Consider the following 26819-nt stretch of genomic DNA (forward strand, 5'->3'; position numbering starts at 1 on the left):
TTAGGGTTAAGTGACTTGCTCAAGGATACAGACAGATTTTTCACCTAGTCGTCTCGGGGATTCGACAAAGTGACCTCTCAGCTACTCGCCCAAACACTCTTAACCGCTAGGTTACCTGCCGCACACACAACTGTTTCCACCGATACTACACATTATGTGGTGTCACCCAACCTGACACCACAAATGGATCAGCAAGACTGCAAGAATCCATTCTCCCCATAAATCTCACTGGGCCAGAATCATCTTTATCATCATCAGGACGAGGCTCGACCTTGGGCATCTTCAGCGCACCTGCCACCACAGGTAATTCGTAGTACATTATTTTTATTACTGTACATTACACCAATCTTCTTCCCAACAGTGCTTCCCTCTTGCAGTATTGACATATTCAACAGCGCTTAAGAAATATATTACCTTTAACAGTGTTATCTTGTGATCGGTGCCATTAATGATTTGTGATTGGGTTATTATAGGGTTTTTATTGGGTCCGATGTTCCTTTCCTTCTTACTCGCTGTCCATTTCCACATCTTCACACTTTCTCAGCTCATCCGCTGTAGTAGTAAACTGTTCGAATTGTTATTTTCTTACACTTTCCTCCTTGTTGTGTCACCTCAAAAACCCTGCAAACATTCTAGTCGTAGGTCCCACACACCTCCACCATGCTTCAATAAGAGAAAATCATGTGACCTCAAACAGGTCATAGGCTTCATTATGTTTTGCAACTTGTGTTATGTTTTCTGACCTTTAGGCCCATTGAAGTGCCATCCCACCGATCAGGACTCAAACTCAGATCACAGATTAAAAGTATATTTACCTAGGGGTGGCCTGATCAGGACTAAGTCCAACACATTACTGCAGTTCCCCAACTCCTCAAATATCCCCAACAGCACATATTTGTGTTGTAGCCCCAGACAAGCACATCTCGTTCAACTTGTCAACTAATCATCAAGCCCTAAATGAGTTGAATCAGTTGTGCTGTTGGGGGTACTCGAGGACCAGAGTTGGGAAACACTGCCTTATGGAATTGTAGCCATTTTATTTAAGATAGCTACAACATGATATTGCAGCAAATTTGGGGGTAACAAACTGGGACTTTAACTTGGGCCCAGGGATGATCATCCCAACACCTTAGCCGTTACACCAAGAGATCCATTCACTACCCTCTAGTCTACCTGGCCCTTCCTTTGGGAAAACACAACCCCAGCCTTCTCTATCATTAGCCCCACGCCCGGGCACACATTCGATTGCCCTACAGTGCTGCCATCCTCTACGGAAAAACATTTTGCAGTCAGTTTTTTACGAGCGGTTTTGCAGTGTAACTGTAGTTACAGTGCAGTACAACTGCAGTTATCCTGCAATTACTATATCCAAAAATACCAGTTGACTGCAGTTACTGCACTTTTACTGCAGCTGCAAAACTGCAATCTTTTTGTTTTGTAAGGGTAACACCAGTGCATACAATTTACTATTACTTTCCAAGGTACTCTAGTGCTATAAATGGTTGACTTTGTTCCATCTGAGAAACAAAAAACATGAAAAATACCAACAAGTGAAGACACTTGCAACTGCCAATTTATTCAAAAATGATTAAAGGATGTGGCACTAGGTAACAAACAAATCAAAAGCACAACTAACAGGGGGGCAGGGGGATTCATTGGCATGATCACCGTTTGGCTATGCCAAACAGAGTCCATGCTAAATTCCTAAAATGGCAGTTTATTAACAGTCAATAACATTTTTCTGTTTATAATCATCTGGGGGTAAAACATGTTTTAATAATAAAAATAATCAATAATGATTGTTTCAGGAATCGTACTGGGAGAAAAACAACACGAAAAGAAAACATCTGAGCCAGTACAGTACAGTTCTGGTTAGCATGATAGTGTGAAAAGGGTCAATGCATCTAATGCTGCAGGCCCTCCAAATGATGCATTACATATCTTTTAGTAGCTACATAAATGCACATTTGAAGTGTCACTCAAAAGCAATGGAAGTACAGCAGGTTATGTAAAATGCACATTTTTAAATCTAGACCAATTATCAAACTGATTTGAAACTAAGTTGAGATATGACCACACTTCTTCACTGACTGTACAAGGGAGAAATGCAGGAGAGAGAACACATTCTGGTAAATACAAAATTCTTCACTGTTGGTCAGGGTTGGGGAGTAACGGATTACATGTAGTCAGTTAAATGCAATCTTAATTTAAAAACAATTTAACCAATCCGTTACGTTACCAGCAAACATATTGTAACCAGATTACAGATCCTTTTGAAAAACTAGATTACTTCTTAGATTACTTGTAAATTCTGAAAGGACGTTGACACCTTTCTATTCTCACTAAGCAGGTTTCCAGTAAAGTACCAAAAAAAAGTCACGACAGGCTCATGTAAACAGCAAATTTGTCAATAAACTTCCAAAATGTCAACAAAGCTAAATACGCTAGACAAGGAGGGGGTCTTTTTGGGTATGCAAAATTCATTGTGTGAGAAATGGCGCTTTTATGTGCAACTGTTGATTAATTAAGCATTATATCTAAGTAAACTTGGAGTCACGCAATGATATTTTGTGTGGTCCTCCCATTACCACTCAGGAAAACATGCAGTTTACTAGGTTACATGCAGTTTACTAGATTATTACTTTTTTTAAATGTGTGATGAACTTCACAGGGTGGTGAAAGTACAAGGTGATGAGCTTGTTGCTCCTTTCAATAAATATCGGAGGGTGTTATTCTGGTGAAATGACGACCAATGTTTGATTGCCGTTTGACAAATTAAAATAATCTCGCTCTTTTGTCCATAATAGTCTCATCATATAGGCTACACCTGAACTCTATCTGCGAGCTCTTGTCTAGAGCGCACATTCGCTATATAACTCAATATTGTTTCTGACAAAACTATCAGACGAGTTGAAAATTCAACGGAAAAACATCTAACTTGTATTTTCTATTCGGTACATGGGAATTTAACTGCAAGAGTAATTTATGTGCACTACGTCATCACACGCAGGCTTTTATCCACAAAAAGTCAATTTGATGGAAACATTTCTGCTGAGAGAATGCAGAAATGTTATTTATGCAGCCGTTTTAATATTGGCATTAATCTGTTGCCAATTGGATGGAAACCTAACTAATGACATTCAATTTAGAATTGAAAAAAATGCGCAAGTTTAAGTTTGTTCCACCTGAGCGAGTCTGGTCCTTGACTTGTGAACACTACCATGACACACGAAATGCATTTGATGGATCCCCTTTTTAAATGCCTCTTAAGAAAGTAATCCAAAAGTAACCAAAACTAATCAGATCACATTACGGATTACAATTGGACAGGTAATTAACTAGTAACTAACGGATTACATTCAGAAAATAACCTACCCAAACCTGCTGCTTGTTCATTACAATTTACACCGTATGCTTCGTAAGACAACTCCTGAACAGCTAGAGGGTCAGAGTGGAGCTCAGGTTAATGTCATGGTGGAACACAATACATAAATATTTTTCATTTCTTCTTTTTCTTCTTGGGAGGACCTTGATCTGAATCACTTCCTTCTGATGAATCAGAGGCCGAGCTGCTTGAACTGCTAGAGGAAGAGGAGCTAGAGCTGTCAGAACTGTCACTACTGCTGTCACTGTTGTCCGACGAAGAGCTTGAGGAGTCACTACTGTCAGACGATGAGTCACTGGAAGAGCTGTCAGAGTCACTGCTGCTACTACTACCACCACCACCACCACCACTTGCATCCTTTGACCTGAAAGCAAGTGGCACAATTTACAAAACCATTATTACATAAGCAGAATAGTGAATACATTACAGAAGGCATATTGCAGGCATAGCCTAGATCTCTACTGCATATTTAAGAAAAGTGTGTTGAGTGGACTATGCTCTACCCATTTCAGATCTAAACTCAGCAAAAAAAAGAAACGTCCTCTCACTCTAACTGCGTTTATTTTCAGCAAATTTAACATGTAAATATTTGTATGAACATAAGATTCAACAACAGACAAACTGAACAAGTTCCACAGATATGTGACTAACAGAAATGGAATAATGTGTCCCTGAACAAGGGGGGGTCAAAATTAACAGTCAGAATCTGGTGTGGCCACCAGCTGCATTAAGTAATGCCTTTTTTTTAACCTTTATTTAACTAGGCAAGTCAGTTAAGAACAAATTCTCAAATTTTTACCATGTCAGCTCGGGGATTCGATCTTGCAACCTTTCGGTTACAAGTCCACCGCTCTAACCATAAGGCTACCTGACGCCCCGCAGTGCATCTCCTCCTCATGGACTGCACCAGATTTGTCAGTTCTTGCTGTGAGATGTTACCCCACTCTTCCACCAAGGCAAGTTCCCAGACATTTCTGGGGGGGGGACCTAGCCCTCACCCTCTGATCCAACAGGTCCCAGACGTGCTCAATGGGATTGAGATCCGGGCTCTTCGCTGGCCATGGCAGAACACTGACATTCCTGTCTTGCAGGAAATCATGCACAGAACGAGCAGTATGGCTGGTGGCATTGTCATGCTGGAGGGTCATGTCAAGATGAGCCTGCAGGAAAGGTACCACATGAGGGAGGAGGATGTCTTCCCTGTAACGCACAGCGTTGAGATTGCCTGCAATGACAACAAGATCAGTCCGATGATGCTGTGACACACCGCCCCAGACCATGACAGACCCTCCACCACCAAATTGATCCCACTCCAGAGTACAGGTCTTGGTGTAACGCTCATTCCTTTGAGGATAAAAGCAAATCCGACCATCACCCCTGGTGAGACAAAACCATGACTCGTCAGTGAAGAGCACTTTTTGCCAGTCCTGTCTGGTCCAGCGATGGTGGGTTTGTGCCCATAGGCGACGTCGTTGCCGGTGATGTCTGGTGAGGACCTGCCTTACAACAGGTAGTTGAAAGGCCTCTTTAAAGTCCTAATTTTCATAACTGTGACCTTAATTGCCTACCGTCTGTAAGCTGTTAGTGTCTTAACGACCGTTCCACAGGTGCATGTTCATTAGTTGTTTATGGTTCATTGAACAAGCATGGGAAACAGTGTTTAACCCCTTTACAATGAAGAGCTGTAAAGTTACTTGTATTTCTACAAATTCTCTTTGAAAGACAGGGTCCTGAAAAAGGTCTGTTTTCTTTTTTTGCTAAGTTTATCTACAACAGTCATAATGTTGGAACAATTATGGGGTTTAGAGCTTTAAAGGTGACGCTGTGACAATTACCTTTTCTTCTTAGTTTTTTTCTCATTGGAGCTTTCCTTTCCTGGTCTGAATAGTGAATAGAGATTGAGTTAGTTACAACATGCCATGGCTGAAAAAATTCCAAAGATTATTCTAAACCAACCAGGGGAAAATAAAAGTGAAAAGAAACTTGGCAACACTTATGAATCATTGTACAGAGGAAATGAACTCCCAATGACATTATACTGCATCTCCTCTAGATAGCAGTACTAGACAGTTGAGGCTGGGTTACAGTAATAGCCTTGTAAATACTGTCACAGACTAATTACCGCTGTAACCATACAGCAAACCATCTGTAAGCTCAGGCTATTGCAGTAGACTGTAGCCACAAAATACAGATTTGAAGTCATCAAAATCATGACTATGCAGCCTATTCAAAAGTCACATCAAATGGTAGACCCCAGAGTCACGTTCATTAGGGTAAATGTTTCTTATTGGAAATGCTCAAGTAGTAGGCCTACCTCTCCGTTTCCAAAACATGTCTCCCTAATAGACACGACCAAGGTGACTTTCCACAGTGTTAACATCTTCCGAACTCAAAAGTGATCTATCAGGCTGACTTATTAGTTAGACAGCAGTCACCCAAATACATACTTGTGGCTGACTTACCCTGTGGCATTGACCTGTTTATTTTGATTTTCTTTGAGTTTATTTTTCATTTCTGTTGTCCTTGATGGCCTGTGAAGGTATTTTCGTTTGCCAGTACACTCATATGTCCAGTGTCCAAACTCCAAACACTTCTGACACCGAACATGTTGTTTATTTGCCTCCCTGTTTGAAAGAGAGACATGAGTAAGAGTTATTTATAACTGTAGGTAGACTTTAACATAGTGTACACCCCACCCCCTCCCTATGTTAATGGAACCTGGCCCCTCATGGTAGCAAAAGTTGGATAATCCCTGCAGTTGCTTGGGCCAAATCAGAATAAGTGGAGTCGGGACACTTTTTCAGAAGAATTGAGTAGCTTCCCTGACTCTCTAAAGCCTTTGTTAAGAGATCTTGAGAATAATGTAGCGCAGGTAGTTGCTGGCTCAAGCACTATGCCTGTTCCCCAGTCACTAGTGACGGTACTTGAGTTTTTAGGAAAAGGCTATAGGGGCACTCCTGACTTGCAAACAAGGGTTAGCCTCAGGATTTGAGCGTGAAATGCTTACACTCTTGTCTCTAACATGTAGGCTCAGCATTTTTACAAACAGCCCCGTTACAAGTCATTGTTGAACTAACTAGATGTCAACTTATTTTTCACAGGGAAGCGTTATTGACCCGACCTTAAGAATGCTGGTCTGTATATATTTTTCCTCACAAGCAACAAACAATATGGCCGAGCCTAACCGAACTACAGACCAAATGTTGTCCCAAGCAATCAGAGTGTAAATATTGTATTCAACATACTGGTTTGTAGAGACTTGCATCTTTTTAAGGCAGACTTCTTTCAAACTAAATATCCATGGGGTAACCATGGTAACAGGCTGATGTTTAGTCAAGGTCAAGTTCTGTTTTAGATTTTGGTTAGTTGTTTTGCAAGTCAGCAGTGTCCTTGTAGTCTCTTCCGAGTAGTTTGTTAGCTGGCTGTAATAAACAAATGAACACCTGAGCTCAATTTCAAGTCACATAGCAGAGTCTGAATACTTATGTAAATAAGGTTTGTTTTTTTAAAACATTTGCAGAAATTTCTAAAAACCTGTTTTCGCTTTGTCATTATTGGGTATTGTGTGTAGATTGCAGAGAAATGTTATTTTTAATGCATTTTCAAATAAGGCTGTAATGTAACAACATGTGGAAAAAGTCAAATGGTCTGAATACTTTCTGAATGCACTGTATATGGTTTGGTACTGAAGTAAAGTTAGTTTTACATTGAATATTCAGTTCTCTCGCCAATAGCTATTGAACAAAGCACGCCATGACAATTGTATATCCTAAATCACCAGAGGATGGAGAATAGACATCTTTGTGTGAATTGTTTTATTTATTCAGATTTCAAATGGATTGTTCTCCATCAGAGACAATAGTCAGGTGAACAATACTTTCCTGTGGATATTTTGTCTCAGACTTTTAGTTACCTAGCAAGCAAGTTAGCTAGATAGTTAAGGCATCCGCATACTAACATTAACTATGTTCGGTTTGCTCTTAGCAGAACTTGGCTAGGTAAAGTGAACGTCTGACTCGCACACTCCTTCAAGACATTCACTTGAAAAATGAGAAAAAAGCTTCAATATTACTGTGTCACTCTTGAGACGCCGTAGCCAGTATACGCTTCCTCAAAATAGATTTTAAAAGTTATATATTTCTTTAGTTCTGGTTTTGCCGAGCAGTTATTTGTCACACAATTTTACATCTAAGTTGTTTGGTGCAGGATTTCTCAAGCAAAAAAAGTTGTATAAAAATCCCTAATATTGACCAATTACTGACAAAGGGGTGTATGTTTTGGCTACCAAACTTCAGCTTGCCTAAAGAAAGTGCACAAACCAGTAGGGTCCATCTGCTGACCAAGTATTACATTCCGCGCCCACTACGCATAACTTACTACATGTCGTGCTTACCGCTGTGTACCAGTGTTATATTTTTTTAATTTAACTCGGCAAGTCAGTTAAGAACAAATTCTTATTTACAATGAGGTCTACTGGGGAACAGTGCCTTGTTCAGGGGCAGAGTGACAGATTTTTACCTTGTCAGCTTGTGGATTCGATCCAGCAACCTTTCGGATACCAGCCCAACACTCTACCAACCTTACTGCGAGGGAAGTTGCTAACAGAACCGCAGGAAGGCGAGTTGGTGCTCGATAATAATAACTAATAGGAGTTGTCAGGGTGAAAAATGCGGCCTGTTTTTTCATGATTACTTCAAAACTACAGCAAGCAGCTGGGCCATATGGTATATGAAACTGGGCTCCACAGCAGATGCAATTAACTAGTTTTTAATGTCATGGTTCCTGCCTAACATTATTGTGCATTAGCGCCACCTACTGTACTGGAGCACCCACACCTGTTCTAGCTTAAACATTCACCCAGATATAATGGGGATTCCAAACGCCCCAAATTGCAGGCCGCAATTGCACCCTTCCACGAACAGCCAGAAAAAAACCTTTGCTTAGACCAAAACGTCACAATTTAGTCATAAATACACGAACCTTTCGGATGGGAAGCATAAGGACGCTTTTACCCAGCTAACGTTAGCGCTAGCTAACTTATGTGTCAGCTATCCAACGTGCAGACAGTATATCTATGCTTGTTAGCCAAATAAACATATACTATTTATTAAATGTAACCATTTAATAAGTTAATTTTGTACATCATTATTGCCCACATCTCTAACAACGTTGTAGGTAACGTTACAGTAGCTAGTTAACGTTGGCTAGCGTTCAGTAATAATATTGTTAACTAATTAGCCAGATATTCGCACCTCAGCATTACTTATTGCTCCAAGTAAACACGGTGATCACTAAATACAATGAATCGAGTAAGTACACCAAATTTCTTAAGCTTTTTAGTAATAACCAAACTTACGCTTGCCGACGGGCAATAATTCTGTGCATGGGTGTCGCCATGTTGCAATTTGGTTGAAATGTAGCTACTTCCGGGATGGCGAAACAAAAAGATTCTGATTGGGCGACATGAGGACACCACCAACCAATCAAAAGCCTATGGTTGATGCCAACGATGTGTATAAACCCTGGACGACGCACAGGGGAGCTGTATTGAAGCCACCACGCAACCATCTTGGTACTCCTCATTTGTAAAAAATATTTTGGAATCTATAGTTTGGAAGCTATAGAAATGTATTCAATAATGTCTACATTCGTTTTTGACACATTGATTTATTCTATTACAGACACCTTAATGTGTACTTTTACATTAAATTATGTAAGCAACACACACATATCTATAAATATTAGAGAGTACCCTTTGTTACTGTCCCCACCACAACAGAAAAAAATACTTAAATATATGTACTTTTGTCCTTGAAACACTTAAGTGAATTACTGTAGAATTCCATTCATCCCTATGGAGAACTGCTCCTACTAGGGAGTGCCAATATGGCCGACTGGTGGCTTCAAAGCCACTCAATGGCCAATAGACAGCATTAGCAATTCAGGGTTTATTATAATTATTTTACCAGGTAAGATTTTACCAGGTAAGTTGACTATGAACACCTTCTCATTTTACAGCAACAACCTGAGCAATAGTTACAGGTGAGAGGAGAGGGGATGAATGAGCAAATTGGAAGCTGGGGATGATTATGTGGCCTTGTTAACACCACAACTCTTACAATAAGTGCCATGGGATCTTTAGTGACCACAGAGTGAGGACACCCAGTTAACATCCCACCCAAAATATAGTACCCTACACAGGGCATTGTCCTTGATCACTGCCCTGGAATATTGCTATTTTTAAACCGGAGGAAAGAGTGCCTCCTACTGGCCTTCCATCACCACTTCCAGCAGCATTTGGTCTCCCATCCAGGACCATCGCTACTTAACTTCAGAGGTAAGCTAGCTGCGGGATACAGAGTAGTATGCAGCTTGTTGCACTTCTATGTTGAATAGTTATCCCAACAAGACATCTCATCTACTGACTTGTTATTAAAAGTGGATAAATATTCAACTTATTTTCATTCATCCTTGACTATTAGAATATATGTCAAATAGTCATCAAGTACGACCCAGCAAACAAATCAAATCGTATTTGTCACATGCTTACTTTCAAGCCCTTAACCAACCAGTTTAATGAAAAATAGGAATATACTTCCAACATTTTTTTCCCAAATGTAAACAAATAAAATAACAATAACGAGCTTATATATATCAGCTGATGTACGAAGGGCTATATAAATAAATTTGATATATCAATGTACAGGGGAACAGGTTAGTCGACCTGTTCAACCTAGACTTGGCGCTCCGGTACTGCTTGCTGTGTGGCAACAGAGAGAACTATCTATGACCAGGGTGGCTGAAGTCTTTGGCAATTTTGAGGGCCTTCCTCTGACACAGCCTGGTATAGATCCTGGATGGCAGGAGGCTTGGCCCCAGTGATGTACTGGGCCGTACGCACTACCCTCTGTAGCGCCTTCACGGTCAGATGCCGTGAAGTTGCCATACCAGGTGGTGATGCAACCAGTCAGGATGCTCTCCATGGTGCAGCTGTAGAACATTTGGAGGATCTGAGGACCCATGCCAAATCTTTTCAGTCTCCTGAAGGGGAATAGGCATTGTCGTGCCCTCTTCACGACTGTCTTGGTATGTTTGGACCATGACAGTTCGTTGGTGACACCAAGGAACTTGAAGCTCTCAACCTGCTCCCCTACAGCCCTGTCGATGAGAATGGGGGCATGCTCGGCCCTCCTTTTCCTGTAGTCCACGATCATCTCTTTTGTCTTGATCACGTTGAGGGAGAGGTTGTTATCCTGGCACCACACTGCCAGGTCTCTGTCTCACCTGCTCCCGATAGGCTGTCTCATCATTGTCTGCAAACTTAATGATGGTGTTGGAGTCGTGCTTGGCCATGCAGTCATGGGTGAACAGGGAGTACAGTAGGGGACTGAGCACTTACCCCTGAGGGGCCCTGAGAATCAACATGGCAGATGTGTTGTTACCTACCCTTAACACCTGGGGGCGGCCCGTTAGGAAGTCCAGGATTCAGTTGCAGAGGGAGATGTTTAGTCCCAGGGTCCTTAGCTTATTGATGAGTTTTGAGGGTGCTATGGTGTTGAACGCTGAGCTGTGGTCAATTAATAGCATTCTCACATAGGTGTTACTTTTGTCCAGGTAGGAAACGGCAGTGTGGAGTGCAATAGAGATTGCGTTATCTGTGGATCTGTTGAGGCGGTAGGCAAATTGGAGTGGCTCTAGGGTTTCTGGGATAATGGTGTTGTGAGCCATGATCAGCCTTTCAAAGTACTTCATGGCCTTTCAAAGTACTTCAGTCATTCATGCAGGTTACCTTGGAAGAAACTTCACTGACATTTGGTCAACGCATGCTTGGAGTACACATCCTGGTAATCCGTCTGACCCTGCGGCCTTGTGAATGTTTACTTGTTTAAAGGTCTTCCTCACATCGGCTATGGACTGTGATCACACACTCGTCTGGAACAGCATGCTTCATGCATGCTTCAGTGTTGCTTGCCTCGAAGCGTGCTTAGAAGTTATTTAGCTCATCTGGTAGGCTGGTGTCACTGGGAAGCTCGCGTCTGTGCTTCCTTTTATAGTCCGTAATAGTTTGCATGCACTGCCACATCCAACGAGCGTCGGAGCCGGTGTAGTAGGAGTCAATCTTAGTCTGTATAGATGCTTTGCATGTGTGATGGTTCATCGGAGGGCATAGCACGATTTCTTATAAGCATCCTGGTTAGCGTCGTGCTCCTTGAAAGCAGATGTTGCCTGTAATCCATGGATTCTGGTTGGGGTATGTACGTACGGTTACTGTGGGGACGACGTCAACAATGCACTTATTGATTAATCCAGTGATTGATGTGGTGTACTCCTCATTGCCATCGGAAGAATCCTGGAACATATTCCAGTCTTTACTAGCAAAAGAGTCCTGTAGCTTAGCATCAGTGTCATCTGACCGCTTCCGTATTGAGCGAGTCACTGCAACTTCCTGCTTTAATTTTTGCTTGTAAGCAGGAATCAGGAGGTCAGATTTGCCAAATGGAGGGCAGTAGCGCATGGGAGAGGGAGTCTAACAGAAAGCGGGTGCGGGTAGGAGCGGGATGATGAAATCTGTCCCGCTCAGACCTCTACTGTGCACCATGACAGTGAAGCCTGCAATGCTAGAGAATTTTATTACTGACTGTGTCAGTGTGAAAAATGGGGAATTACCTAGGGAAACTGACAGATCAATAAAGTTACATTGCCATACGGACTAATGCAACCCACAATGCAATGAAAAAACATCAGAATATCAATCTTCAATCATTTGGCCGATGGTTTCATCATTTGATTCAAGTCTAGTTTGATTGAGGCAAAAATACTAGCTAATGTAAGCCAACTTTTGGCCAGCTCTCTCTAACGGTACATCAACTGGCGAAAGTTGATATACTTCTGAAACGGGACTAAACAAAGGCTACAAAACATTTCCAAACAAACAACTGCTGTTAGATAGCGATAATAGCCACCTCATATTGCTATCTGACAGATAACTAGAGCTAACCTGGCTGTGGTAGCTACTCACAAGCATAGCTTATTCATCCACCTCAGTCGAGAGGGGATGAAACATTAGCTAATGTTACATGTCAGTTACAATACTATCTCAGCACTGCAAATAAACACTAGTTTAATTTTTTTTCTGTTAAGTTAAACAGCAGTTACCTTGCCAGCTACATCAGTCAACTAAAGAGTAGCCAGTTTCTGTTCTGCTGCCTGTTACAACTTGGTGAAAGAGCGCAACACGGAAACACTGAACCATGCTCAACTCTCCCATGCTGGTCAAGCCAGCATTCCAGAAGCTTTGCCTTCACACAGCCTGTCAGCCCGCTCTGTGGTGTCTGCTTAGTCCTAAATCCAGTAGGATAAACACTCCAAACAGTCTACCCAACCACTCTGAGGTTTTCACATGGTCCTAAAGCACACCGGTACCGCGTTTTGTATCATATTCCAATGCTTAAACTGGGGGGCAGAAATGCAGTTTCAGAATGTGGGGGGGCATGTCCCTGGGCAACAATTACATCTTGTTTTAAATAACAGTCCAAACAACATGTAGGCCTGTTAGAACACAACATTTATTATGAATGAAATGTACAGGCAAATCCTTACGGAATCTTAGTCCCTTAGCCTGTATCTAGGGTACTAACGTTAGCAATGCTAGCTAGCTAAGTAGCGAAACCTGCGGCATCTAAAATAGTGTTTTCAACAATAACAGACAAACACACCTTCAGTGACTGTACAACCAACAACACTGGAGGCCTATTGGAACGAATAAAACGTTTACAGTGTTTGAGAGGATCAAAACCATAATGCATCATGGGTAAATTGTGAATGGCTGACTGATCTAGAATAATAATGAATAGTTATTTATGATGCATGTTTCTCAGTCGCCTGCAATGTTGAACAAGACCATAGGCTATTTTGAAAGCGCAAACCTGAGTGCAATTTCGGTTGGTAATGGTGGGAGTGGTTTTGCCAAATGGAATCATGGGAGTTTGAGCCTTGAACAACAGAAAAATATTGGAGTAAACTGACTATAAATATCAAGCTGTAGGTTTTTGAGCGTTGATTTAAAATATTTACAGATGTTATTAGACGCAGACAACCAGAGCAACACATAGCAGGGAATTCCAATATGAGCAGAAAACTAAAGACATGTTATATACTGTAGGTAGCTGAAAATGACTATCCATAATTGATCTTTGATATTGGGGATCCGTGGGACGGCCCAACTCTGACGTTACCCCATTGAAGTTGACGTTTAAAATGTTTAAGGTAAGAGTTAAGGTTAGAGTTAGGTAAGGGTTAAGGTAAGCAAGGGGTAAGAGACTCACAGGCGGTTGGTGGCACCTTAATCGGGGAGGACGGGCTCGTGGTAAAGGTTGGAATGGTATCAAATACATCAAACCAATGGTTTCCATGTGTTTGATGCCATTCCATTCACTCGGTTCCCGGCTATTACTATGAGCCACCCTCCCCTCATCAGCCTCCTGCAGGGGGTTAGGGTTTAGGGACATCCCAAGGATTCTGGATAGCACTAACCGTCCATCATAATTTGTAGAAGGCCAGCATCCCGGGGGTTTCCTCTTCACTGTTGGTGTTTTGCGGGTATTATTTAATTCAGCTGCCAGTTAAGGCTTCTGTTTCTCAAACTTGACACTCTAATGTACTTGTCCTCTTGCTCAGTTGTGCACCGGGGCCTCCCGCTCCTCTTTCTATTCTGGTTGAGCCAGTTTGCACTGTTCTGTGAAGGGAGTAGTACACAGCGTTGTACGAGATCTTTAGTTTCTTGGCAATTTCTCGCATGGAATAGCCTTTATTTCTCAGAACTGATGAGTTTTCAGAAGAAAGTTCTTTGTTTCTGGCCAGTTTGAGCCTGTAATTGAACCCACAAATGCTGATGCTCCAGATACTCAACTAGTCTAAAGAAGGCCAGTTTTGTTGCTTCTTTAATCAGAACAGTTTTCATCTGTGCTAACGTAATTGCAAAAGGGTTGTCTAATGATCAATTAGCCTTTTAAAATTATAAACTAGGATTAGCTAACACAACATGCCATTGGAACACAGGAGTGATGGTTGCTGATAATGGGCCTCTGTACATCTATGTAGATATTCCATAAAAAATCAGCCGTTTCCAGCTACAATAGTCATTTACAACATTAACAATGCATACACTGTATTTCTGATCAATTGTATGTTATTTTAATGGACAACAAAACATGCTTTTCTTTCAAAAACAAGGACATTTCTAAGTGACCCCAAACTTTTGAACGTGTGTGTGAACGTGAATGTGTGTGTGTGTGTGTGTGTGTATGTATATGTGTGTATATATATATATATATATACGCATTTTACATGCTAACTTTGACTTAGCAGCAGTTAATATACTGCCATATGTGAGTACTACATATCATTAGTTGGAGAAAAGTTAAAAAATGCATGGTTTAGAACGACATCTTTCCGATAGAAAGGTCCAGAGCCATCGAGAACTATTCAATTCTCGCGATATTGCATTGAGATTCCGCGTGAACTCACAAAACCACCTTGTAGTTGAAGTAGATCTTGCTGTCTACCGCCCGGTGTGCACAGCTATCAGATTATTCAGTACAGTGCCGCGGATTATGAATTGAAGTACACTTCTGATTTAACAATATCCACTGATTTTTGTACGTCTTTCCAAAAATAATTCAAACACGTTTCTGTTATTTTAAGGAGTTATTGACGTCAACATTTCATACAATTGTAGAATACAGGCAAGGTAACGTTAGCGTGGAAGATGTCAGTGGTGGGAATTGATGTGGGCTTTCAAAGCTGCTATGTTGCTGTAGCTCGAGCCGGAGGAATTGAGACCGTGGCTAACGAATACAGTGACCGAAGTACACCGTAAGTAAAATATTTTAAAACTCGTTTCCCTAGTCTAGACTAGCCATACACTTGAGACAAATACAATTGGTTTGTGAGAGTGGCCAGTTTCTGTTTTTGCGGCCTGGACAACTAGCTGCTAGCTAGTTCGTTAACAGTTGTGTGTACAGGGTACTGCACGTGAATTCAGCTGCATTACGTTAGCGAGCTAGCTAACGTAATGCAGCCATCTAATCCATTTAATATCACCATCCCGCTTTTATCAGATGGATTTATTTCACATGTGTATTGAACTAGTTAATGGTTGCTATTAAACTAGCAGTTACTTATGAGTTCGCCTGCTATCATAGTTAGCCAGTTAGCTAGCTCACCGTTTTACTGTACTGGCTCACTTGCTATGACGACATCCGTCAGTCGCCGGTAGGAATATTCTAGCAAATTTGCAGTGCGTATAACTGCGTGGTAAAGTACACCATTAAATGAAATGTTTATTTTTTTACCTTTTATTTAATATATATATATATATATACCATATTATTAGTTTATGGCACTACTGGCCACTTACTGTCAGATTTAAGTCAATATTAACATCAACTTGTTCAGCGATTTTTATATTTTGTGGCATTTTTTTCTTCTTCAACAATTTAAGAAAGTTGACAGAAAATTCCATGCGATAACTGCCTAAAACGGTCATAAATCAGGTTCCATCAAACCTATGCAAGTAAAGTACATGTCGGACAAAACATGTAATGACCGGCCTGATGGCAACAGAACATTTTTCGTTAAACTTCCGGACGTCGACAAAAAAATACACTAGACAAGTTGGTATCTTTTAGTGTCGATAAAATTAATTATGCGAGAAATTACGGTGGAATTGCTTTTATGCGCAAATATTAACATAGCCATCATATCGAAGTACACTTGGAGTCACGCGATGACATTTGTGGTCCTACCACTATTACTGAAATGAAAACATGCAGTTTATTAGGCTACAGATAATACCAGTTTTGATTCATTTCACAGGGTGGTGAAAGTGCAATATTCGATTCCCACGTGGGACCAGTACAAAAAAATAGTATTAAAAACGTATGCACTCACTGCTGTAAATCGCTATGGATAAGAGTGTCTGCCAAATGACTAAAATGTAAATGTCTTAATGCGCCTTTCCAATAAATATAGGGTCTTATTCTGGTGACATGATAATCGATGATTGGTTGCCGTTTGATTGCCGCTCTTTTGTCTATAATGATAATGTAGGCTATACATCCGCAGGTAGCTAGAGTGCACGCCCAATACCAGAGTGCACACTGGATATATAATGCAACATATTTTGTGAGAGAACCATCAGTACAGTTGAAAATGTAACTTGTATTTTTTTATTTGGTACGTGGGAATTGAACAGCAAAGGGTATTTGTATGTGCACCAAGTCAACACGCACAACCTTTTTTTATTTTCAAGAAGTCAATTTGATGGAAACATCTCTGCTGGAAAACTGCGCAAATTGTTGTTATGCGGATTTTAGAATATTCTAATGAAAATATGTCGCCAGTTGGAACTAAAAAATGTCTGACTTGCTACATGGTTGTAGTTATACAAGTTCCGCGTTCTATCAATTAGCAAATTTACATGCCTGAGTTTGCTAGAACCGTCTAGCAGGGGTAAGATACGTTTCCATTGGGGGAACAAAAGAAACAGCTGAACGTCATGACGTCACACCTTGTCGACTTCTAGAGTCTTCTTCAGGCTGCATGGATAGAATGAAATAATTGATTGCATAACACCGGTGAAACTTGCTTTCCTATAGATAAGAAATAACTGGATGTTTAAACTGGCATCCAGTCAATCAGAAATAAAAGTCGAAGCAATGCAGGCACTTTTGAAAGTCGGGACAATCCTTGTCCAGCAAATAACATTATATTTCTAGTTGATTTTTTTTTTTCAAGCAGTTGGTATTGAGATATATATTTGAGAAATTCTGTAAATTGAAAGATACTAATTTAAATGTCTAAAATTTTCAAGGATGTATAGATTTTTGTAACACACAAACAGAAACACCGGGTTTTTACATTCAAAGACAAGAGTATCATTACCTTATTCTTACAGAGCATAGTATTCAATATGGCAAAGGAATAAGTTAAATCTACTGTAAAATATATTGAATAGGATGTTTTTTATTCATTTTATGGATGTAATATTTAGCAAGAATCATAATCGAATTCATCACATACTTTTCATTAGTGGAGAATCTTGGACAATCTAAAACAAAAAGAACATCACAAGCTTGCAGATGGATGTCGCTACCCTATATTTTACCAAGTCCAACACTGGGAAAAACAAATGTTCAAGATTCTGTCCCAGATTGAAATTTATATTTACAAGTACTTGTTGGATGTGTAATAATCTGAGTTACTTTAGTGTTTCCATCACTTTGTTAGCACGTACAGTGCATGTGTGAAGTATTCAGACCCCTTGACCCTTTTCAAAACATTTTAAGTTAAAGCCTTCTAACATTAATTAGTTTTTTCCCCCTTATCAATCTACACACAATACCCCATAATGACAAAGCAAAAACAGGTTTAAAAGGGAAATATCACATTTACGTAAGTATTCAGATCCTTTACTCGGTACTTTGTTGAAGAATCTTTGGCAGTGATTACAGCCTTGAGTCTTCTGGGGTATGATGCTACACGCTTGGCACACCTGTATTTGTGGAGTTTCTCCCATTCTTCTCTGCAGATCCTCTCAAGCTCTGTCAAGTTGGATGGGGAGCGTCGCTGCACACCTATTTTCAGGTCTAGAGATGTTCAATCGGGTTCAAGTTTTTTAACGTGCAAAATAAATTTATGCAGCAGAGGTCTTGATCCAGGAGGGGATTGATTGTCTCTGCTGTAATGCTAGAAAACCAAATGCGTAGTTGGAGCCCTGAGCTGAACATAATCTATTTGGCACATCTTCGATAGAAATCTTGTCAGAACTTATAAGCAGTGGTGTCGCACGCACCTTTTTGTTGTTGACAGTATTGAAAATCATACTGTCTGTATTTCAAAATACCCTGATATACGGTAAACTGCCCAAGCTTAATGTGGGCTAAACAATTTAATGTGATGACTTGCTAAGTTATAGATTACTTTACTTCTCTCAGTGTCTGAATTTTACATAGGCTAATTCACACTAAGATATGGGATGCCATAGAATCTAAAGCAGCATGCACACAAGGAAGGATCTTATCAATTATCTTGTTCACCTTTTTCAGAGCATGTGTGTCCTTTGGACCACGGAATCGTTCAGTAGGCGCGGCAGCGAAAGGCCAGGTAAGCCTTGCTTTAAGACGTATCGCTAATATAAGTCATTTGTGAAAATAAAGTAGCATGTTATTTGACCATGGCATTTGTTCTTTTTCTTTTTGAAAGGTTGTAACAAATTGTAAGAACACTGTTCAAGGGTTCAAGCGATTCCATGGCAGGGCATTCTTAGACCCCTACGTCCAGTCAGCAAAATCTAGCTTGGTTTACGACCTGGCCCAGATGCCTTCTGGGATGACAGGCATCAAGGTAAATGATCAGAAGTGAAGATGTGGCTGAACAGGGAGCTGGTTTGAGATATTCATTTTTACTTCATTGTTCAATTTATCTACTAGGTGATGTACATGGAGGAGGAGAAAGTCTTCAGCATTGAACAAGTCACTGCCATGCTGCTGACCAAACTGAAGGAGACTGCTGAGACTGCAATGAAGAAACCTGTGGCTGACTGTGTCATCTCTGTAAGAAATTTTACTCTATCTTCACGCCTGTCTAAGTAGATGTATTCTTTTTTGGGTTAACAAACTCTCATGCCTACAGCGATGCCTATGCCCTATAGAAAATATGCAGTTACATGTGCGCACACTCACAGTTTAGGCAGTCAAGGGCTGTGTTTTTGTCAACTGTCATAATTTCCCCTAATGTCCTCCAGGTCCCCAGCTTCTACACTGATGCAGAGAGGAGGTCTGTCATAGATGCAGCTCAGATTGCAGGGCTCAACTGCCTACGACTCATGAATGAGACCACTGCAGGTAATGCCATTACCATGCCAACACTGAACAATGTTATCCCATGTAAATCTTGGTCTGAACCAATTTCTCTGTCTATTCCAGTTACACTGGCATATGGGATCTATAAACAGGATCTCCCTGCCCCTGAGGAAAAACCAAGAAATGTGGTATTTGTAGATTTGGGCCACTCTGGTTATCAGGTCTCTGTCTGTGCATTCAACAAAGGAAAGCTCAAGGTGCGTTTTTGATATGTTCAAAGACAACGTAACAAACACACACAAAAAAAAGAGAGAATAAGGCATTAAGTACATTTTTTTTGTTCTTTTTCAGATGCTAGCTTCTGCGTTTGATGCAGAATTGGGTGGCAAAGACTTTGACGAGGTGTTGGTGAACCATTTCTGTGAAGAGTTTGGCAAGAAGTACAAGCTGGATGTGAAGACCAAGCCCAGAGCCCTGGTTCGTCTCTACCAGGAGTGTGAGAAGCTCAAAAAGCTGATGAGCGCCAACTCCTCTGATCTGCCACTCAACATCGAGTGCTTCATGAATGACATCGACGTGACTGGGAAACTCAACAGGTTAGTGGAGCGTAAAACAAGTCCTTTCATTTATCTCGGTACGTCTACATTACACATTTGGCCATCCACAGTGGAAAAGCCATGTGTCAGGAAGTGGTTTCATTCGGTGCATGTGTATCATCATGATACAAGCAGCTGCATGTGTGTACGGTATCTATTAATATCCCATGACCACTGTTGTTCCAGAGGCCACTTTGAGGAGATGTGTGCAGGGCTTCTGGCCAAAGTGGAAGCTCCCCTGCACAGCGTCATGGAACAAGCCAGTGAGTAGCTGTAGTAATAGTAGCTGGTATATCCCTGAGCTGCGTGCACAAGCGCAGGCTGTTCATGTTCTTGCTAAGACCTGGATTGGTTGTTTAAATCTGACTACTAATATGTTTCATACATTGTCCAGAGCTGAAGAAGGAAGACATCTACGCTGTGGAAATTGTGGGCGGGGCCTCCAGGATCCCTGCCGTCAAAGAAAGGGTCAGCAAATTCTTTGGAAAAGAGCTGAGCACGACATTAAACGCAGACGAGGCTGTCGCAAGAGGATGTGCACTGCAGGTATCATGTCATGACTCACTGTCCCCAATGATTTCTTCAGCAAATGGCTAAAAATGTCACGCCCATGTCTCTCACTCATGGAGCTGTAGTTGTTGACCTGATGTTTACTGGCATAGCACAAACAATTAGCAGGTGATAACTTTTCCAGTTGACATACCATTAAGTACAGTTGTTAAACACTTAGCGAACATATTATAATGCAGGTAGTTTATCTCCTTAGTGTGCAATCCTGTCCCCTGCCTTCAAAGTCAGAGAGTTTTCCATCACGGATGTCGTCCACTATCCCATATCCTTGAAGTGGAACTCTGCCGCAGAGGAGGGGTTAAGGTAATGATTTCTTCTTCACATTTGACATTGGCTTATTTAACACTGATTGCACTGAACTCTGATTGGCAGAGACTCACGTCATCTTCTGGTCTACTCTCCTCCATCAGTGATTGCGAGGTATTCCCAAGGAACCATGCTGCACCCTTCTCCAAAGTGTTGACATTCTACCGGAGAGAGCCCTTCTCCTTGGAGGCGTACTACAACAACCCCAAAGAGCTGCCGTACCCGGACCCCACAATAGGTACCAGAACAAACAGTCCTGAAACTTTAAATGCTTCTAATAAGCTATAAGCTTGCACCTGTTCAATTCATTTTGTACTTTTAATGGTTGTCTCTGAGGCCAGGTTACTGGGTGTCTTCTAATACTCCACTTGTGAACTCGTCAGGTCAGTTCATCGTCCAGAAAGTGGTTCCCCAGGCAAATGGTGAGAGTTCAAAGGTCAAGGTGAAGGTCAGGGTGAATGTCCACGGGGTCTTCAGCGTGTCCAGTGCCTCTCTAGTAGAGCTCCTGAAACCTAATGAGGGAGAGGAGCCAATGGAGACAGACTCAGCCGGGAAGGAAGAGGAGGTTTGTGTGCACTGTTTTCGCACAGCGCTTACATAGGCTATGGCCTCTGCCAGGCTTTCACCTCACCTTCGGTATAAAAGCCTGTGGAAGTTCCTGTCAGAAAGAGGCCAAAAGAAGGTGGAGGGTATCCAGGTTGTTTGTTTTCCCAACAATTAGAATAGGCACTTTCAAACAGGCAGCGATTGGAAACCGAAAGCCAATAATTTTCTTTGTTGCCATTGTGGGGTCGTGTCATTTCAACCAAATTATAAATATTCATGGGGCAAAATGTAGTATGCTTGCACCATTAATTAGTTTATCTGGATAATTAGCACTTCTGATGAGGAATGGAAGGGGTGGTTGTTTTTGAATAATCATCTACCCACACCCAATCAGTCAGCAGCCGCTGGCAATCAGCGCTCCACTCATATCCACTTTTCCAATATGAACTTCCCCAGGCTCTGGAGAACAACTTGAGGGAGGCCTGGAAGCCTAGGCTACATTGGCAATAATGCCTATACTTTACCCACACCCAATTTATTGGACAATGAATCAACCCAGACATATTCAGTAAAAGGGCAATTAATTCATCTGTCATGTCTCAACAAGTTAAACCTGCTTCAGAAAATATATTATTGTATTGTCCTTTGCCTGCTTGTTTTTCTTGTGTTATCTGACCATCTGTGCGTTGTGATGTCAAGCTAACGTTTGGTGTTAACGCCACATGGATGGAGAGCTAATAAAATGTTTCTCTTCAGAGTAAGATGCAGACTGAACAAGATGACCAAAAAGCCAAAGGTGATGGACAGAAAGACGACGCTGACAAGAAGTCAGAGACTGAGGAAATGGAGGTGACTGACTGACTACATATTTTCAACATTCTGGGGGGGGATGTGTTTTGTGTGTATGTATTCATGATAAAGGTATGGGACCAGTGCACATTTACCTAAAACGTAGTGTGTGTGTGTGTGTCTATATTGGCTTATAAATGTATATATGTGTGTGTGTTTTTTATCTCAGACATCGGAGGATGGAAAACAGGAGAAGAATCACGCTCCATCGGCAAAGAAACCCAAAGTGAAAACGAAGACTGTTGAACTCCCAATCGAAAACAGCCTGCACTGGCAACTAACCAATGACCTGGTCAATCTGTTCATGGAGAATGAGGTAATGTTCTAGGACACCATAACTAGTATCAACATTAATACATTTTTCCAGTATTATCTGATTGGCTTAGCATCACTGAGACAGGATATTTTTCTGAATGTTGTTCTCATTAGTTGAAAATCTGTCCTGTATTGATATAATCCATGTATTATTGTCTGTTATTGTTTTACAAGCATCATTTTAATATGCAACACTGTATATCATACCACTATTGTACAGTATAAAGAATTTCTCTACCTTTGTCTGTAAAATTAGGTTTAATGGGTTGCTTAAGCATGTTCATCTGTGTCCACTGAGAGTTGTATAGTAGGAAGGAAAGTAACACATTTGTTTTTATTTAAATGTTACAATTTAGCAGGTGCTCTTATCCAGAGCGACTTAGTAAGTGCATACAAATGTATATTTGTGTCCACCTCAGGGTAAGATGATTATGCAGGACAAGCTGGAGAAGGAGAGAAACGATGCCAAGAACAATGTAGAGGAGTACGTCTATGAGATGAGGGACAAACTGCACGGAGTGTTGGAGAAGTTTGTCAGTGAATCTGTGAGTATATTCCCTCAAGCTGGCTGAGTAGAAAAGCACTAGCTAACAGCAAGGCTAAGCCACATTTATTTGTATTATTCCCAGTGTATTATATACCGTAATTGCTGGACTATTAAGCGCACCTGAATATAAACCGCACCCACTGAATTATTAAAAAATGTGTATTTTGTACATAAATACGCCGCACATGTCTATAAGCCGCAGGTGCCTACCGGTACATTGAAACAAATGAACTTGGTCACTATCTTCCTCCTCCTGTGCACTGAAACCATTGAAGTCATCTCCTTCGGTGTCGGAGATGAATAGCCTCAGAATTGCTTCATCCGATGTTGGATCGTTTTCATTGTCGCTCTCGTCACTTTCATCCGGAGGCAAATACCCTGCTGAGCTCATGCTGCCCCTTCAACATGCAGCAGTCCAGCCTTTCAAAACCTGTTGATGATAGTGGATTTTTTGACAATGCTCCACGCTGTCAGGACCCACTGGCAGACTTGACCATAAGTTGCTCTTCGCATGCAGCCCGTTTTAGTGAAGGATTTCTCCCCACTTGTCATCCAAGACTCCCACTGAACAAGGAGCGCCACCTTAAATGCACGATTTACACTGATGTCGAGTGGCTGCAAATACTTTGGGCGATCTGCTTTTCTTCCCTCTGAAAGCCTTTGTTGTCTTTTTGCACTGAGTCAGTTCCTCACGCTGCTGTTTCCAACGTCTTATCATCGACTCATTAAGGCCAAGCTCCCGTGCAGCAGCTCTCTTTACTTTTCCAACAGCCAGATCGATCGCCTTCAACTTGAAAGCTGCATCATATGCATTTCTCCGTGTCTTTGCCATGATGAGGGTGACAAAATTACTACCGTAATCAGAATGATGGGAAGTTTGAGCGCGCTCGATTTTACGTCACATTATGTGAAGGTGCTCAGTTTTTTGGCAGCATGAATCTTGTGAAAGCGGGAAAAATCCATAAATTAGCCGCGTCATTGTATAAACCGCGAGGTTCAAAGCGTGGGAATAAAGTAGTGGCTTATAGTCCAGCAATTACGGTAACCTTTACATGTATTGTGGAGTTACTAAAAGTTTTTACTAAATGTAGGACCGAGACACCTTTGCATTAAGACTTGAGGACACAGAGAACTGGTTGTATGATGACGGCGAGGACCAACAGAAACAAGTGTACATCGACAAACTGGCTGAATTAAAGGTAACATTGCCAGTCAATTCCTGTCTCTGATTCTAGGGTGTATTTTGTTATGTGACTGAACCAAATGTCCCTTCGACAGAAACTGGGGCAGCCCGTCCAGGAAAGATACATCGAGGCTGAGGAGAGACCAAAAGCATTTGATGAACTCGGAAGGCATATCCAACAGTACATGAAGATTGTAGAAGCTTACAAAACAAAGGTAACCTCTAAGATCTTGTTATTGCATAGTTGTGCACATGTAGTTTTATCAACTGAGTCACTGGACATGTAATGATATATCTCAATGTCTCCCAGTATTGAAATGTTCCTTATGTCTGTCTTGACACCCAGGAGGAGCAGTATGAGCATTTGGACGAGTTGGAGATGTTGAAGGTGGATAAGCAGGTGAACGACGCCATGATTTGGATGAACAGCAAAATGAATGCGCAGAGCAAACAGAATTTTACCCAGGAGCCTGCCGTCAAAGTCCAGGAGATTCAGGCGAAAACAAAGGTTAGTGCAGACAATAGGTTTGTATAGTCTGTCAAGGACTCCGTTCTGCCTGGTGAGGTCATATGGTCGGGGACAACTCCAGGTCCTAATATGGCATATGGTCATCCAAAGTTCAGAATGTCCCTAAGCTCACTTTTTAATGTTCATATTCTGTCAACTCGTACCCAAATAATGTTGTGGACTCACTGTATACTCCTATTTCTGGCCAAAGCATAAATTGGAGAAGAAAAAAACCACTTCAAAACCCCCACCTCAAACACAGTTTCAAAAAGGTTTACTATTTCCTCATTGAGGATGATTTCATCCTGAGGAAGATGAGCTGGCCATCAGTGGTCTACTCATGCGAATATTTTTGACGACCGGCATCCTTCTGTTGTTGGGGTATGCCCAGACCATTCCAACACAAAGCTCCTTTTTAATATACTTAATGCTGTAATATAGAAATTTGGGGGGGCGAACCTGACCACGTTCACACAAATGTTAGTTGTAGATCTGTCATTCTTATTGAAAGCAAGTCTAAGAAGTTGTAGATCTCTTCTATGTGCTCTATTTCTATGCTTTTTGCTCTTACATTTTCATGTTTGCATCTTTCGGTTTTATACACCAGCTTCAAACAGCTGAAAATACAATAGTTGGAGATATTGAAAATATTTTTCAAAGAGGTTTAGATGGTACAATGATTCTCTGCACTAGACATTGCATGTTTTGTCACAATTACCATGTTTTGGAAGGAAGACCATTTCACTAATATTGTAATTCATTCTAGGTAATATTTCATAAAGTTCATTTAACATCCTCTTTCCATCTGTTTAGGAGCTTTACTCAGCTTGCAACCCTATCGTCTCAAAACCCAAGCCCAAAGTGGAGATCCCCAAGGATGAGAAGGAAGAGCAGAATGGACCTATTAATGGACAGGAGGACACAGATGCCCAGCCAGGCAGCCCAGAGAAGGGTGCAGCAGGGAGCACGGTGGCTCCTGAATCTGCAGAGGGCAACAAAATGCCTGAGATGGACATTGACTAACTGCTGCAGCTGCCCCAGCCTTCTCTCCCCACCCGCCTCGCACCTCTGAGTTCTTACTGATTATAGCCTTTCTTTTGATGACACAGTCAAACTGTTCCTATAAGTACTGTCAATCAGCCTTCTTGGCAAGTTCCACTATTTTTTGCTGAATACAATGAATGCATATTGATCAAGCTGTTTGACATCAAATATTGTGAGTGCTGCAGGATGGAAACTTGCTTTCTGTGTATTGCTTCAATGGCCATTTAGTAAGGAATGTTCTCAGCATCTCTAGCCTATTTCCACTGAGATTGAAATATTAAGAGGTCGTAAGCAGTGAAAAAACTAGTACAGAAGTTTAGTGAAAAATGTTAACTTATGTTTGAATGGGGAAGGGGGTTGAAGCTTGAAATGTATGCTTATTCCCTGTTGGATAAATGTTGAGGACACCCTGATGGGAGAGAAATTGGATGGAATAAAGGTTAGTGTATTCAGAGATGATAGAGGCACCAATTATCTGTCTACTATATGTTTAATTAGATTTGTCATGCAATATTTCAACATAAGGCTGTCACATTTAAAGGCAATGGTCTGTGGGTTGTTCTCTGGTATAGCCTTGTTTTGTTTTTCTACTCTGTACAATGGTGTGAATACCAATTTGGTGCTGTTACCACTCACCAAACGCAAAATAAATACATTTGTGTATGAGATTTATGTTCAAGTGCTTAAGATTATTTGAAAATGCAATGAGGAACATGTTTTCGGTGAGAGAATACTCCAAGGGACCTGGAGTGGAACACATTGTATAATCCTTTTCCTTTCGTGGAATTCAAAGTTCTGGTTTGCTGTTATTATACTGTCAAATTCACAAAGGTGGCATAAACCAAATGCAATGTTTAGATGTTCTATTGCTTTAAATCTCAAATCGGCAAATCCCTTCTATGGCCAGTGGTGGTTTTGAGGAACAAATAGGCCACTTAATAGGCATTATTTTTGGATCACCCCCTCAGCTCAGTACATAAAACCAACAGGTGTGTGCAGAGGGTGAGCCCTCATCCCCACTAGCTGGGTTTCTTTTTTTTCTCTGTTCCAACCACCATGACCTACAGACACAGCTTCACCAGTGCTATTCTGGATACACTGGTTAAC

The 26819-nt window shown here is 41.2% G+C and overlaps 2 protein-coding genes across 3 annotated transcripts; one reads left to right on the forward strand and one right to left on the reverse strand.

The window, feature by feature from the left end:
• Positions 1-1555: 1555 nt before the first annotated feature.
• zcchc10 (zinc finger, CCHC domain containing 10) lies at positions 1556-8953 on the reverse strand. The gene is made up of 4 exons (XM_024393517.2): positions 8742-8953; positions 5848-6009; positions 5221-5265; positions 1556-3749 (listed from the first exon to the last, which is right to left on the reverse strand). The coding sequence occupies exons 1-4, from the start codon at positions 8951-8953 to the stop codon at positions 3500-3502; spliced, it is 669 nt and encodes a 222-aa protein (XP_024249285.2). The 3' UTR covers positions 1556-3499.
• Positions 8954-14928: 5975 nt separating this feature from the next.
• Positions 14929-26380, forward strand: hspa4a (heat shock protein 4a). 2 transcript variants are annotated; one of them, XM_024393515.2, is made up of 19 exons: positions 14929-15259; positions 18493-18550; positions 18650-18790; positions 18877-18999; positions 19191-19290; positions 19372-19505; positions 19600-19844; positions 20031-20107; positions 20239-20390; positions 20611-20717; positions 20825-20958; positions 21104-21285; positions 22023-22115; positions 22285-22431; positions 22850-22975; positions 24069-24176; positions 24256-24375; positions 24507-24668; positions 25482-26380. In XM_024393515.2, the coding sequence occupies exons 1-19, from the start codon at positions 15153-15155 to the stop codon at positions 25689-25691; spliced, it is 2526 nt and encodes an 841-aa protein (XP_024249283.1). In that variant the 5' UTR covers positions 14929-15152; the 3' UTR covers positions 25692-26380. The 2 variants fall into 2 exon arrangements, with proteins under 2 accessions (XP_024249283.1, XP_024249284.1); XM_024393516.2 differs by lacking the exon at positions 20611-20717 and having other exon boundaries at positions 20787-20958.
• Positions 26381-26819: the final 439 nt, after the last annotated feature.

Source organism: Oncorhynchus tshawytscha, linkage group LG30, assembly GCF_018296145.1.
Source record: "Oncorhynchus tshawytscha isolate Ot180627B linkage group LG30, Otsh_v2.0, whole genome shotgun sequence".
NCBI lineage: Eukaryota > Metazoa > Chordata > Actinopteri > Salmoniformes > Salmonidae > Oncorhynchus > Oncorhynchus tshawytscha.